The sequence below is a fragment of the Dysidea avara genome, chromosome 13 (genome assembly GCF_963678975.1).
Source record: "Dysidea avara chromosome 13, odDysAvar1.4, whole genome shotgun sequence".
NCBI classification, from domain to species: domain Eukaryota; kingdom Metazoa; phylum Porifera; class Demospongiae; order Dictyoceratida; family Dysideidae; genus Dysidea; species Dysidea avara.
Genome location: NC_089284.1, coordinates 3,312,201 through 3,328,366, shown reverse-complemented (window position 1 = coordinate 3,328,366; position 16,166 = coordinate 3,312,201). Strand labels below are relative to the sequence as shown.

Sequence of the window (16,166 nt, the reverse complement as noted above, 5' to 3'; positions counted from 1 at the left end):
AATTAATTAATAAGTGTCATTGCTTTGGTTTCAACCTGTATGGGTGACAGTAAAACATGTTATTTTCTCGGTTATTTTGGATTGGAATGATAAATAGGCAAATAAGTGCTATTTAACAGACAAAAAGAAAAGCGCTAGTTAAGTGAGATATTAACGAACGAATTGTGATATAAGTCAGGCCATGAAACTGTTAACAAGCGCCAAGAATATTATATTGAGCACTGATTCGCCGGTGTACTGCCCCGATCCCTCAGAATATCGACCAGAATTGTTAGACTCTACCGTCGGTAAAGACAAAGAACAGTTTCGCACGTTCGATGTCCAGGTGTGTGTTTACGCGTTCGCTCCCAATGGCACATCCACCTTATCATGTTTTCTGTTAATTGTAGGATGGCGAGGACCTGACCGATGAACAGATCCGCAAGAATGCTGAAGTGAAAGAGACGTACAGAAAGATGCACACTTTTCAAACAGTTGATTTCGTCAGACAAAAAGTACTGCTCTTGTTTGTACAGTGGTTGCGAGTTAAAAAAACATCAAAAACGTGGTTTGGTGTAGGTGTGTAAATGCGTCATAACCACAACAAAGTAATTAATGCAACCATAGTTATTCTGTAATAACAGTTATTGTGAAAGCACTTTATGATGTGTTCCATTTTGACCTCTTTTAGTTGTCATACTGGGGGAAGATGGATAAAGTACAGATGACTTTAATGGATGCTATATTGATGTTAGACAACTTGGTAGATGAGAGTGATCCTGATGTGAGTTTGTTGTTCATGTGGTGTGTCTGTCTGGCTGTCTGTGAGTGTGTAGTTACTGCAATCAAGTTCATAATACTAAGCAGTAAGAGTGTCTAACACTGTAGAACAGAGCATCCTTACCTCAGTAGAACAAAGGCTTTATTTCAATGTTTTTCTAGTGTTAATTTCAATGTCTATTCAGTAATATTCTGTACAGGCTGCATTGACAATTAGACAATCTCCCTTGCTTTTTATATTATGAACTCTTGTTGCAACTGATCACATAATCTTATTTCTTTATAGATTGATCTTCCCAATTCAGTGCATGCATTCCAGACAGCTGAGCGTATTCGTGAGGCATATCCTGGTCAAGGTATACACAACATATAATAATTGATCATCTAATATATATTTACTACTGTCTTATTAGAATATGATTGGTTCCACTTGACTGGTCTCATTCACGATGCTGGCAAAGTCTTAGCACTTTGGGGTGAACCACAGGTGCTTTAACACTTCCAGTTTGTGAATTTGATATATGTTCATCTCTTGTTTCCAGTGGGCAGTTGTTGGAGACACCAATCCTGTGGGCTGCCAGTTTTCTAATACAATAGTGTTTCCTAAACTATTCAAGCAGTCACTCGACTATTCCAACCCACTTTACAACACTAAATATGGAATGTATTCTCCTAACTGTGGACTAAGAAACATCCTGATGTCTTTTGGACATGATGGTAAGCCTTTCATATTGGAATACTTGAGTTATAACAAGTCCTTTTATGCAGAGTACTTGTACAGGGTTCTTACCAGTAACAATTGTAAACTTCCAGAGGAAGCACTATATATGATACGTTATCACTCCTTCTACCCATGGCACACTCACGGTTCCTACCAGTACCTGTGTGACGACACAGACAAAAAGATGCTACCTTGGGTACAGAGTTTTAAGTAAGAATCGTGTGGTACTCATTGGGATGTGTTTGTAAATTGTGTTGTGCTTTCTGTAGCAAATTTGATCTTTACTCTAAAGCAGACCATCTCCCAGATAGAGATGCTTTGATGCCATATTACCAGGGTCTGATCAATAAGTACATACCGGGTGAAATCTGCTGGTAGAACCAGTTTTAATGATTGTTTTTAATGAACACTGAACTGTACTTGATATATTAATTCACCACTTTCCACCACACAAGATGTACACAACAGTCACTTAACATGTGTATATATTTTGTATAAAATTTGTTTATTTTCTTCCACCATTATCCAGACTAGTGGTGTTAAGTAACAAACTAGTCACCTAGATCACCGTATCAATCCCTTCTAAATGAATTTTTGAAAGCCACCTTTCTAGCATTAGCAACAGCAATGGGTCAATGAAAGTGGACCTCTCCACTATTACAATAGCTAATGTGTATTGATATGAGATGGTATAAAAGCAGTATATAAAGTTGATAGACAAAGCATTCCTTCATTTTGTACAATGTACAGGTATTCTGATGGCTGATCTGAATAAGCACCACTACCTTGGATGCTAACTGCTGACCTTGGAATGGTAGAGGTCTCCTAACCTAAGTAACTGAAAGAGAACCTATACCACATTCATTACTGAATGTATACCTCGTTCATTACTGGGAAGGATACACTGCATCCAATAACTGAAATGCAACTATGGGTATGTAGCACCCCAAGAGCACATGATCCACAACGATTAACAGCCAATCACAATACTGAATAGTTAAAAGTGTTATAAATTCATTAAGATTTAGTAACTGCTATTGCCTCCATCTTTACTCTTGCTGCCTGTAAATAAGAAGCAATCAACTTATTATTTCAATTTACAGATGGGCAGTAATGGCAACATTACAGGTTGGGTAATGATGTCCAATAAGCAGTAGCGTATCTAGACTATCTGGTATATGTGTGGTAACTGCCTGCTGCCAAAGCTTAGGGGTCTAAAAATATGCCCTCCAAAAATTTTTAAAATCTAAAAGAAAGAACCCAAATATATTTGTGAACCTCTCTAGACACTTTGGGACCAAACTGATTTTGATGATATCGATATTTTTTCAGAGGTAAAATTGTATTGGAAAGTTCTATACGGACCACAAAACTGTCTTTCATAGAAAGGCTAAAGGCTAAAGTACAAGTCCTTTACACGGAGTGTTCTTTAAGACAGGTTCCATTGTGTATAGAATGCCTGGTTAGCTGCATTGCTCTGATTGCTTTATTAATAATTTGACTGTTATATTAGAATATCTTGATCTTGCATGCAAAGCACCTCTAGTAGGGAACTAGAGTTCTTTGGTAGGGCCCAGACCCTACAAGGCCCTGGCCCACCTCTAGCGTACATAAGGATCACAAGGCAGAGGTAACCAGGGAGGTTTCTTTTTCCTCTAATAGTGCAAGAGGTGCTCTATTCAAGACAACATTAATGTTAACACAACATTCTTCTTACCATTGGTAGAGCAGCTACTTGTATTGCGCTTCTGCTAGGTAAATCTTTAGTGAAGTCTCTGTAGTAACACAAATGCTCATTTGCATATAAAAAGTACAAGTAAAGCATAGGACTGAACAAATCTTGAACACTTGTAAAGAATTTTCTATTGTCAAAACTGATACTGAAGGTCATGAGAGCCATGTTTTACCTTACACAAGCTAAATGGTGTCCTATGGCCATTATCATGATTGTTTCAGCCCCACATCACATTAGAGACTTACAATGACTACATTTCATTCACTGCAGGAAAGTCTTTGATGTCGGCCAAAAAAAACTGTCATTTTCACCACTAGCAACAAAAAATACCACAATGTAAGTAGCTATACACATGAGTACTATAGCTAGTAGGGATCTTACTTTTTCATTTCATGGTATGCATTAAAATTGTCAGGTTTTCGGAATACTCAAATTAATTACATTGGTAAAAATATTTTTCTTACATTGCTCCAGTCTATGCAGTTACGTGTTTTAATGAGATTTGGTGTTGACAAAGTAAGCAAATGCTAACTGTCCATATGTATGAGATCCAGCAAGTGTCAATATCTGTCAAGGCATGTAGCGCATGAACAGTTTTGCTCTGTGTATATGTGCATGTAGGTAAGTAGTTTACTGATGACACAGCTCTAATACTACTAGTGCTGAGAGAGTTTTGATAAAGTATTGTAAAGTTTGTGTCCCTTGACGGTATAAGTTTACCTCCAGGAAAACTGATTCCAGTTAGTTACACTTGAGAAATATCCTGCAGATTGTCCATACGTTATCATGCGTGGGCAGTATAGTTCTCTTTGTGGTCTGGATAGCAGACATGGGTCCAAGTACAAGTATAAATACTCTAGCTGAAATCAAAGGAATACTTAAGTAAAGTACGAGTGCATTCTGACAGTACTTAAATCTAGTACAAGTTTACCAAATCTATACTGCAGTCAATTTTAAATGCATGATACTGTGGTTACTCATTTTAGAAAGAAACTGACAAAGAATAAATATGTATGGCTTGCATAGATCTCATACATGGTGCACTAGCTATAGAGCATAAGAAATTACTTTTCCTTTGTTCCTCCTTATTGGAGGCTGACCATGCAGTGATAACAGCATAGACCCAAGCTAACAATATATTGCAGTATATAATAGTAATCACCATTTTGAAATGATGAGTTTGCAGCTTCCAAAACTTGGCTCATATTATCCAATACCTACAACTGAACATCATCTATGTATTGCAGAAAACTGACTACACTGCGCACACTCTACACTACTGTAACACTCTTTACTGATCAGCTGGCAAGTGCATACACATATCATTATGGCCTTCTGAAAATATGGACACCTTGGGACCAACCAAGTGTCCTGATTATCAAGATTTCCAGCACGTGCTAAGGGGTACTTTGATACGTCCAGAGCATTAATACCACCATAAGACTATTTATCTTGCATTTCAGTTAACTTTCACCATTAAGACCACTATTTGGTGGGTTTTTTACCAGTGCCTGAATGTATTTTGCTGCTGCACATATTTCCCCATTATTACAGATTTAACCATTATTTGTCTGAATAACATGTGCACAGGTTGGTTTTCAAGATTGCCACACTCATACAGTAGTACCTTTTGCACTGTAGAGTGCCAAGTAATGATCATTGGATTGTCAGATGGTGAGCCCTCCAACATTGTAATGTTTACACAAGCAAGAAGATAAATCAACTATAGCGATGTATCATATAGACGTTTTGAATGCCACTAGTGTGCTTGTCAGTGGAGCTGACTGTAGATACATCAGATAAACTGGTATCTTGTGAAAATTGGTATTGCGGCATGTAGTGTGATAATGGATAATGGTAATGACCCACCTGCCCGCACTTCACTTTTGGAATTTTCTGATGAGAAACAGTAAGTCTAGATCTGGCCTAACCCACATACAGTATGAGTACAGTATGTACACTACACACCTACGTAGTATGTATCAAGCAATACACGTGTATTACACCTGTCTGGTCTGATCCTGCACATCTCCACTAACTTGCCTCATTGTCTACAAAAAATAATGAACACACACTACACCACAAAAGCACACACACACTGTATAGCTATAGCATGGCCAGTGTGCAAAGTGATAGTCAGGCTGACTCTGCACATAACATACTAGCTAATTCAACAGCTAAATTGTTACTGCGCACAGATGTATAAATGGAATAAAGTAATTCCAATGCAAACTCAAAAAGCAAATCTTGACCATGGTCACACGCCATGCATTGAACTAGCCTTGGCATGCGATCTTGCTGCACAATTACACAGACCCATTGCACCATGCACGGAAGAGACATGCACTAACTACTCACCTGAGGTACCAGTCCAATCTGATACGACCAGACAGGTACACGGTATTGCCCACAGCCACCGCCTGGCTGCACGTCGAGATGTAGATTCATAGAATTAAAATCGTAAGCAGGCAGCTTCAGTCTCACCCGTAGGATCCGGGTTTCGGTGCAAGTATAGTACTGATGATTCTCTTAACAGCTCCAGCCATCTTCGAGGAAAGTTCTTCAAACCGAGGTTCACACTGCACCTCGCACTGCACTGTTCCAACAGGGGTGCGTTATAATTAGACATATCGCATGTAAACACGGTCTGGTGTAAACAGAAATCAATAAAGAATGATGTATCAATCCACCTGTGCTACAGATAAATGAATCATAGGATAGTAGGAGGCATAGGCGATGAAAAGGAGTGATAGGTGGGCAGATCTGTAAATCAACTACACTGGCATCACTGCATGTGGAATCATCTGAGGTCTGGGATATATGAGCTACTAACCCGGGTTAGTTATATCTATGTACTAACCCTGGACCACCTGAGGTCAGTGTGCCTTTCCCTATGTTGCCAATTCTTTGATCTGCTCCTAGTTGGTTACATTTGATTGTTAACGTGTTGTCAGTAGCTGCTGAGCTATATATACTGAGACACAGCTGTTGTGCCGGAATTTGAGTGCATGGTACAAAATGATACACAATCAGTGCCAATTTTGTTTTTGATGACCAATTTAATTTCAAGACCACACCATGGCAAAGCTATTAGTCAAGTACTTGGTCTTGTCACAGTAGTTGTAGCTAGCTATAGCTCGAGCCAGCTAATTTGCAAGCATGGTGACTCGGTACTACATTGACTGTATGTACTATTAGAGTATTTGATTATCAGTATCTTTGTATCTCTGCAGAGATTACTTGCCATTTGCTTCTGTGTGCACTTTCATTAGTTCATTACTTGCTTTTTGGCAAACGTGATGACATATTAAGGCTGCTGATAATACAGAATCTAATCCCTCCATGTAAATTCTGTAAAAACCATGTGCTATATGTTTGCAAATTACCTGTAGACTAGCTATGTATTATGACATCAAGAAGAAGTGACCTTCAGTCACATGACTAGCTATCTGACCATGAAGCTACATACCATGGTAATCAGCCTAGCTCAGCGGCTGCTTCATGCATGACAGCAGAGAAGGAACATCACACATCAATAACATTGCCCAACAATTGCAATGACATGACCATAATATGCTTTATGCATCTGATATAATGGCAAAACAAATCAGCACCATACCTATAGCTATACTTACAGTAATTATAGCAGCCGAACTGATTACCCACAGAAATAGCTGGTTAATCTACATTGATGCAGTCAAGTAAACAGTATAGCTAGTATCAAAGTAACACCCATGATTAGTATACGCAATACCAGTGTAGTACTAGTTAATTGGAACTGCTTTCTACCAGGAATTCATTATCACAACACAACATAATTACATCATGACCACAGTTTACTTAGTTAGCAACCATCAGTATAAATGACCTGTACAGTGCTAGTTGGTTTATTTCATGAACTTGTTACAGTGAAGTGGAATGGCCAGAGAACTTACTGTATCTGATGCTAGAAAAGTTGTCAATGCTGTGGTGACAACCCTGCAGGTATATATGTAGCTACACAGTGCACTTAATGTTATACAGGGTCTATAATATAGACCCTGTATAACATTAAGTGCACTGTGTAGATTTATAGGGGCAAGATTTATAGGGGAAGATTTATAGGGGCAATTCATGCAGCCTATATATTATATAGGTTGCATGAATTGCCCCTATAAATCTTGAACGAGTATATACATGATATGATGTACATAGGACAATAATGAGAGAAGACGACATGGTGGGATTATACAACATCTCACCATCAATGAAGTGTTTGAGGGAGGGTCAATGGGGAAGGGCACCACGGTACCAGGAGACTTTGATGTGGACCTAGTGATTTACTCATCAAGTATGCTGCTGTTATTACACATGCAAGTGTTCACATAATAATTATAGGCATTGATCAATATGAAGCTGCAAGAAAGGGAGACTACAAAACATTCCTTGAGGCAATTCACTCATACTTGAGTGTGCAATTGAGTGGATATTATACCAAGAAAGCCATTACCAACTATGGCCTGCAGTTTAATTGTAGTGGCGTAAGCATTGATGTTCTACTGAGTCCTTATTTCACTTCCATGAGAGATTACTGCAGCTTTTTGGATACTATTTCAAGAGCCCGTCTTCCTACTGCTATGTTAGATACTGAAGACATGTACATGTGTCTCTAATCGGTACTTGTTATAGGTTTAGCTGTTCAGCTTCAAGATGGCAAGTGCAATTTGTAAAGGGTTATCCCGATCAGGTAAACATAATTTTATAGCCCCACTATTGTGTTTGGAAATTTTAGACTTTGAAACTTCTTTGTTAATCAAGCACATGCCACTATATATTAAGTGATTCAATGCTTTCTATAGGTGATGGAGTACATTAGGCAGGTCAAGGCATGGAGAAACCGAATGTGGGATGATCGTGGACTAACAGATGGCAGACCAAAATCATATTTGCTTGAGCTTCTTGTTATTAAAGCTTATGAAAACTCTATTCAGAGTTCAACACAGATGTAAGAGAAATTATTATACTTGTGATTTAAGTTTACAGAAACACTGAATGTAATTAATCGTAATTTAATGTACCGGTATTTCAATTTGATCTTTTGATGTGATGCTTATTGGCAGGTCTTCCTTTACGGCAATCGTAGGAGCAACTCCATTTAGACCTGCAGTGACCAGTGCTAACATAAAGCAGGAATTGATAAGACTAGTTTGTGATGCAAGAATTGCGTATGTATTTTATCACTATACCAGTAATGATTAGTGCATATTTTTACAGAATTATTTGGCAGAAATATTACACAGTTGAAATGGTGCAGAGGTTTGGTCATCATCCTCCCTACATCATTGATCCAGCCAACCCTTCCAACAACGTTCATTATACTGGCATAGTCAGGGTTGGCTATGGTGATCCTTGGAGAGTATTCCGATCAATGATACACACATTGGATATCTGAGGACGATGTGTGCATACATATGTGTATATTAGTTGCATATTGTCCAACATATTGTAATATGTTTGCAGATTCATAGTTGTAATGTTTTGATTCTTATCCTTATCAAATTTGATCAGTGTTAGCTACAACTTGTATAATAATTCAATAAACCTTGGCGGTCAATAAGAGTGCTACAATGCTATAGTATTACACAGATTGGTTAACTTCCGTTCATGCCACACATGCTTGGCTCACAATGGTTAGCTACGTGGCACAGTTTCACATTTTTGTGCCTCAAGTTATATACAAGTTCTAGTGTAAGAACAACTATAGCTATACATATACAACTATAGTCTTCTATTCATGCCCAATTTCACCTGCTATGCCTATATTCATGATGATATCTTTATAAAGAGATGGCTGCCGGCATGGATAATGACTTTTATCAAGTATAGAATTTGTTAGGTGTTCCGGTTAACTGTGGGGGTTAATTCTACTAAATGTACAGAAACTAGATTAATGCTAAACATAATATACTGAGAAGTCACCACAGTAAATACCTCATCTAACCGCAGTGCATAACTAGAAGGGTGTTGTTACCAGGAAGTTATCGTAGTGTTGTTATACAGTGCTACCATATTAGGCCATTGATGTAATCATATTAATACTTATTGGTATAAAAACCAATTACCAACTAGCAAACTGCTATTTACTGATACAGTCACACAACTGGTTGTAATGGCTACAGGTAAATTAAGTATAATTACCAGTGATATTAGGAGGGTCATACAAAGGGTAGTCAGAGTACTACAGGTGAGTAATAGCCTAGCTATAAATCATATACTTGACAGAGCAATATACTGCATACATTTCAGTGGCGGATACAGGGGGATTGCAATGGTTTCAGCTGAAACCCCCTCTGAAAAGTGCGCGCGCCCCTGATTTAACGATTCGTGTGAGTTATAAATCACTAACAGTTATGCATGATGTGTATCACATTGGGACCTTCTCTACTGGCCAAACTTCATAATTTTGCCTTTGAAATCACTAAAAAAGGCATTACGGCGTTTAAGCGTGTTAAGCGCCTCTAAAACTAATTATTGTTTTTACTTCAAAGCTTTCTGCGAAGGCCTGGATCAACTATGAAACAATGTTTTGGAGTGATTTTTTTATGATTCACTATAGATCTGTATAGCTATAGGCATAGATAATAGCTAGCTAAGTGGGAACACAGTTGTTGAAAACTTCCAGTGCCGGAACCTGAAACCCCCTGTGAAAATTCCTAGATCCGCCACTGCATTTGCAGTATAGCTAGTGCATGCTCTGTCAAGTGGACTTGCATAATAACGTAGTGTGTTCAATGATGTATGAACAAAATTTAGACTTCACATATAGCTATATAGAGACACATGCAGTTTATTAAATCTAATGCTCAATGTTCATGCAAGTAATTGTCTGATCAGTTTATACTGTTTAACAAATCAACAACAAAATTCATTCAACTACATGTGTTACTTGCATGCAGACAACTATTTATGTAATCCCACTCTCCAGCTGATCAAGTGAATTTCATGTACTGAGCATCAATGGAAGGTGTGTGCTCAATCTGCTGAATGTACTATAGCTTGGGTCTGTTGGGTGGGGTAAAATGATTCTGTTGTACAAATTGAAATTATCAGGATCATAGATATAGCCAGAGTGATGCATTAACTGACTAAATGCTTGGACATATGATATTTTATACACTATACAGGACAGTAGTGCTAGAAGAATATATGGTGGGAAGGTATCACAGTTAGTCATCTATGAAGTGTTTGAAGGAGGATCAACTAAAAAGGGTACCACAGTGCCTGGAGAGCCATTTGATGTGGACCTTATCATCTACTGCACTAGTATGTTGTATAGTTGGAAAGCTCAGTACTTTATACAGTGGAACATATAAGCCGGGTGACTTGTTATACATTGCATTGCCTACCATGCATGCTGGACATGATGTTGTCATACAATATTTTAAGTTAAGAGTTAGAAAAGATGTGTACATGTACATGCATGGGTTATGAGCCTGTAACATTTTTCATCATAAGCATTTTGTGTGTTATAATGCACACTGACATGTTAATGATGTTAGTATGACACTTTGGTTTTTCACAGGTATTGATCCACATCAAGCAGCAAAAGAGAAGGGATATGAAATGTACTATTGGTCTATCAGCTCATATCTGAATGCATATTTGGGAAATTACCAAAGAAAAGAAATCAACAAATACAATCTGCAGTTTGTGTGTGATAATGTGAACATTGATATTCTGTTGAGCCCCTTGTTTAACACCCCAACAGAGTACTATAGCTTCTTGGTAAGGAGAAGCACAGTGGAGCGTTCAATGTTAGTGTACCTATACACAGTAAGCATCACATAATAATGCAGTTTATTATGAAACAGATTTAGCTGTTCAGCCTCAAAATGGCAAGTGGAGTTCTTGGAAAATTACCCAGACATTGTAAGTTAAATTTGCATATTACTGCACGCTTGAATGCATACAGGTAACTTCAGTTTCTACATGCTCCATAATTACACACATCGTTATATATACCTAGCTATTAAATATAACTGGGTGATCCAATTAAGGTTCTGCAGTGCATCAAAAAGTTCAAAGTATGGAGAAATGAACAGTGGGACCACAAAGGAATCAAAACTAGCAGACCAAAATCATATCTACTTGAGCTACTTGTCATCAAAGCATACGAAAATTCTATTGAAATGATATCAAGAATGTAAGATTTTGCATACACTTACTATCATAATGGATTTCTGGCATGGCATAAAATACATGTACATAGGGCCTCCTATAGAGTAACTCGCAGTGTGACAAGTAATGATATACAACGACAACTAGTAGCATTAGTGTGTGATGACCTCATTACGTAAGCAACAGAATTCTTCAAGTAGTGTTTTGTTATTTGATTGTTTTGTAGAGTGTACTGGACACACTTTTATGATGAGAATACAATACGGAAATTCAACCATGATCGTCCATTCATTATTGATCCAGCTAACCCTTCCAATAATGTTTATTACACTGGTATATTAAAAAGACATGGTGGTGGTGACTGGAGTAAATTTCAGGCACTGATAGCCACACTAGAACTGTAGAGTCCGTTGTTACATTTACCACAATGATTGTATCTCAGCAATAGCAGTCACAGATGTACATAATGTTTCATAAAGGAGATTGTTTACTTTCCACATTGTATACTGTGACATTTTCCACAGCTTCTTAATAGTGCTGTAAACACTTATGTTTAATCCAACACAACATCATTTTGGTTACTTAAACATTTGTCTATAGTTTATTAGGTGGAGAGAATTCAAATACAAATTTCTGATTCGGGTATGCATTTAGTATAATGTTTATTGATATGCACAAACAAAGTCAGGAAAAGTTTTTACAATGGTCTAAGAACATATCATAGCTACACTGCTAAATAGTTGGCTTCATACTGTACAAAATACTTGTAGGACTACAAACAAACTGTTGTATCACCTAGATACCAAATTAAACTGGTACCACTGCATATAATTCATAGCAACCAGCATGAGTTAACTGTGATGTGGGAGCTAATGAATGTTGGTTATTGTAATGTTAGAAACCCACAGATTCTCCACAGTATGTAGTTGTGGACTATTTTTATTACAAGATGTCTTCAAGCTACTGTCTTTGTAAACATCATACTGGAGTCCTCTTATATGTTCCAGACATCGCCATATGCAGCACTATACAAATTGATTGTCCATGACACATTAATATGATATATAAAGTGCAACAACTATAACTGTATTGCGGTGCCTTCCAAAGAAGAACTACTAGGACAGAAAATCCTTGTAAAAAGTAGTCTCAATTTCTATAGACTTATGTATACTGCCAGATTCAAATGCATATAACATAGCAAATAGGCATATCAGTATAGGTGCATGAAATTTAAAACATCATTGACATACAGTATCAGAAAATTGAGCCATTGCATCAGAAAACAGATAAGCTTACGGCTAAAATTTTCTTCCCTATACTCATGAAGTCTGCAATCTCACTACAGCATTAACCCCAGGATAATAGTTGGCTCCTAATATGAAGCAGTGGCAGTGGTGAAGTCAGTGGCACACTGATGAGCTTGCATTTCTTTAGCAAGTCTCTCTGGGTTCATTCCTGGCAACTCAGACACAAGTACTGGTTGATATGCTAGATACACCATAGATATTCAGGAATTTGAAAAGGGAGAGATTATTTCCACAAACTTATAAATACCACACAAACTTATATTTGTGGCACAAAAGTTTGGGTGTGGTCACATACATATATATGTGCATATTGTCCTAGAGAAATGATGCAAGAAAGAGGTTTGTATCTGATCTCATCATCAGTGAAGTTTTCAAAGGAGGATCAGTTGGGAAATGCACCACAGCACCAGGGGATTTTAATGTGGATCTTGTGATTTACTCAAGAGGTAAGCCAGTCTGTAGATGGGAACTTATGCACATAAACAATAAAGACAAAGCCTTTGGCTGCTGTGTATCATGAAATACTGGGCTACCCGAGAATTTTTTATTGCTTGGTTATGTTGGGTAGGTATATCTTTCTGGGACAAATGAGTAACCTGCTCGTGTCTTATAGGTAAGATATGGGCACCCAAGTTCACCTATAGACCTAATCTTGTATATAAAAATTAAAGCTGGGAATAATTGAGCATCAAACCTGAAACCTTTCAAGTACCAGGCCGGTGCTGAAATTGCTTGGCTATGCCACACACACACACATGCGCACGCACACAAAGCCTTCAGCTGCTATTGTCACATAGCCATGTTTACATGCACGCATTTATTAATAAGTATTCAAAAAAGTATTCTTGTTTGTCAGGCTTACAACTGAATGAAGCAGTGAAACTGAAAAGTTACAAAACTATCATGGACAAATTTGATCAATATTTACGATCACAATTGAAGGGGCAGCACTACGCCACAAAGGGCACCAATGACCACAGTCTCAACTGAATGAAGCAGTGAAACTGAAAAGTTACAAAACTATCATAGAAAAATTTGATCAATATTTACGATCACAATTAAAGGGACAGCACTATGCCACAAGGGGCACCGATGACCACAGTCTCCAGTTCAAATACTGCAGTGTTGGAGTTGACTTATTGATAAGTCCATACTTTGACAGTAAGCAGCAGTACTACAGTTTCTTGGAAACCATTGACAAGCAGAACATTTCTTTGTAAGTGCATGGTCCATTAAGAAAGCACTGTATACTACGATTGATGTAATGTGCATAGGTTTAATTGCTCAGCTGCTAAATGGCAAGTGGAATTTGTGCAACATTATCATAAAGTATGTTACTGTGCACATGCACTGTAAACTAGCATATTCTACACGAATGTTGTACGTAACCATTACAAAATTGATATTATTAGCTCATAATGTGCTTTTATCCTTAACAGTATAACAACCTCAAGCTTTAGAACTACAGCAATGAGATGTATTAAACAATAATCTATGAATTTATTCTATGTATGCAACTATTATGCCTATAATTGTAATGCCTAAAGCTTTTAGGAATGATACAAGGGTCTGGGAGGAACAATAATGCACAAATGGGGCATATACATTTTCCAGTATATTATTCATCAAGGAGATCATTTACTTGAATTATACTGCTGCATTCTTAAATAAGTATTTGAATTTTTTACTGTTATTTTTGAGTAAAAACATAATAGTATAGACTCATGTGGTACAATTCAAGCAAATGTGATATATATATATATAATGGTAAGCTTTATCTGCAACGCACACACATGCAGGCACATGAGTACATCAAACAAGCAAAGGCATGGAGGAACAACACTTGGAGAGATGATGAAGATGGAAGACCAAGCTCCTACCTGATGGAGCTATTGGTGATCAAAGCCTATGAGAATGGAGGAAGTAGAGATGAACCCTTAGTGTATGTATATAGCTAAGAAAAAGACACATATCATATTATTTATTATTTTTAGAATAAAACAAGAATTAGTAAAACTGGTGTGCAATGAGCAAATCACGTAAGTTGTAAGTGAAACTATTTTGGTAGCCTAAATGGGACTTCATCTTATTTGAAACCATTAAGACCATTAGATGACTATAAACCAACTGTCATCAGAGACCATTAAGCCAAATTGTTACCTACAGTTCTCTTGCCATCTGTACTTCACAATCAAGCTCCATCATCAGCTTCAATAATCTTCACCCTTGCTCATAGCTACCACATACAAAGATTTGTTCTACAGAAAACAGCAAATGAAGCTGCAGGATTGTTGTATTGCACCTAATGTGTATTCTACTTTTCAACTGAGCACAGTAACAACTGGTTAACTGTGTCACCAACAAAAGCTAAGCTTGGATTTAAAGCATGTATATATGCAGAGTTCCATCATTTGTCCCAATAAACAACATATTGTGCTTGTATTATTGCCAGACTACAATTTCATAAGCATTCTCTTTTCAAAACTGAAATGCTTCCCATAAATTATTACAATTAACAAAAACAACAACACAAAACCACTGCATGTGTGGTCCTTAAAATTAAGTCACCATGAATAAGGATAAGTACTCAATGTAGTCCACACATGGTCAGTTGCAAACAGAACATAGTATTTACAAAATCAGGGAGACATTGTATGCAGCTGATTGAAATTTTATCCTATTCACTCTTCTACAGATTATGTATCGATATACAATCAAGCGCCAATGTAACTTTTATGATGATGAATTCAAAGGGGGAGTTTACGGTCTTAAAAGGGTCTGGGAAAGTGGTCTTAAATGATCGGAATGAAACCGTTATAATAATAATAAGGTCACCTGTCTAAACTGACCATTTTATAAATATCTCCAATGCACAATTTTGTGTATGAAGTGATCTATCTAATGCAGCCACCTGCTTAACTACTATAATTGGCCCTGATGTGACTGGAGTATATTAGAACATGTTTCATGGAAGTATAATTACATAACAAAGGAAGAGGGACACTTTGCTATTTTGTATATCGTGTGCTTGTCTCTACACACACATAGGGTTTACTGGACTGTCAACTACACAGCTGATAAGATATGGAAGTTCAACAGTCGTCAACCACCATATATCATTGATCCAGCAAGCCCTTCCAACAACCTGTACCGCAGCGGTATCACTAAACTGCTCACATATGCTTCAAGAGGATATGGTGGAGACTGGAGCAAGTTCCAATCTGAAATACATTCACTAGATCTTTGTCAGAGATACTACACAACCTAGTAGTGTACTACACAACCTAGTAGTGTACTACACAACCTAGTAGTGTACTACACAACCTAGTAGTGTACTACACAACCTAGTAGTGTACTTTGCCACTAAAAAACTGATTTTATGATTTGTGCACAAATACATTTAGCTGACTTGATCACAGAATATTTTTGGGATAACAAATATTTATGGTGAAGTCAGAAAAGAAACATGGATGCTTTTAATTTATCA

The 16,166-nt window shown here is 37.4% G+C and overlaps 2 protein-coding genes across 2 annotated transcripts; both read left to right on the top strand.

Moving 5' to 3' along the window:
• Window positions 1-35: 35 nt before the first annotated feature.
• On the top strand, window positions 36-2,004 carry LOC136242925 (inositol oxygenase-like). Its single transcript, XM_066034429.1, has 8 exons — window positions 36-325; window positions 390-494; window positions 671-763; window positions 1,046-1,115; window positions 1,173-1,246; window positions 1,302-1,476; window positions 1,528-1,690; window positions 1,750-2,004. Exons 1-8 carry the CDS (start codon window positions 182-184, stop codon window positions 1,856-1,858), a joined length of 933 nt encoding a protein of 310 aa, XP_065890501.1. The 5' UTR covers window positions 36-181; the 3' UTR covers window positions 1,859-2,004.
• A 3,632-nt stretch (window positions 2,005-5,636) lies between these two features.
• LOC136243394 (2'-5'-oligoadenylate synthase 2-like) lies at window positions 5,637-16,114 on the top strand. Its single transcript, XM_066034908.1, has 21 exons — window positions 5,637-5,825; window positions 7,410-7,545; window positions 7,593-7,833; window positions 7,884-7,941; window positions 8,054-8,199; window positions 8,315-8,419; window positions 8,469-8,645; window positions 9,324-9,438; window positions 10,379-10,517; window positions 10,777-11,008; window positions 11,066-11,123; window positions 11,252-11,397; window positions 11,464-11,547; window positions 11,599-11,772; window positions 11,981-12,014; window positions 12,999-13,125; window positions 13,679-13,895; window positions 13,954-14,008; window positions 14,479-14,621; window positions 14,674-14,718; window positions 15,728-16,114. Exons 1-21 carry the CDS (start codon window positions 5,736-5,738, stop codon window positions 15,945-15,947), a joined length of 2,742 nt encoding a protein of 913 aa, XP_065890980.1. The 5' UTR covers window positions 5,637-5,735; the 3' UTR covers window positions 15,948-16,114.
• Window positions 16,115-16,166: the final 52 nt, after the last annotated feature.

Coding starts and splice junctions, on each gene's coding strand:
- LOC136243394 (XM_066034908.1), top strand. CDS start 5,736: ATGATTCTCTTAACAGCTCCAGCCATCTTCGAGGAAAGTTCTTCAAAC. Junction 11,398..11,463: donor ATTGAAATGATATCAAGAAT/GTAAGATTTTGC, acceptor ACATGTACATAG/GGCCTCCTATAGAGTAACTC. Junction 11,773..11,980: donor CTGATAGCCACACTAGAACT/GTAGAGTCCGTT, acceptor ATAGTTTATTAG/GTGGAGAGAATTCAAATACA.
- LOC136242925 (XM_066034429.1), top strand. CDS start 182: ATGAAACTGTTAACAAGCGCCAAGAATATTATATTGAGCACTGATTCG. Junction 1,116..1,172: donor TGAGGCATATCCTGGTCAAG/GTATACACAACA, acceptor CTGTCTTATTAG/AATATGATTGGTTCCACTTG. Junction 1,477..1,527: donor GATGTCTTTTGGACATGATG/GTAAGCCTTTCA, acceptor CCTTTTATGCAG/AGTACTTGTACAGGGTTCTT.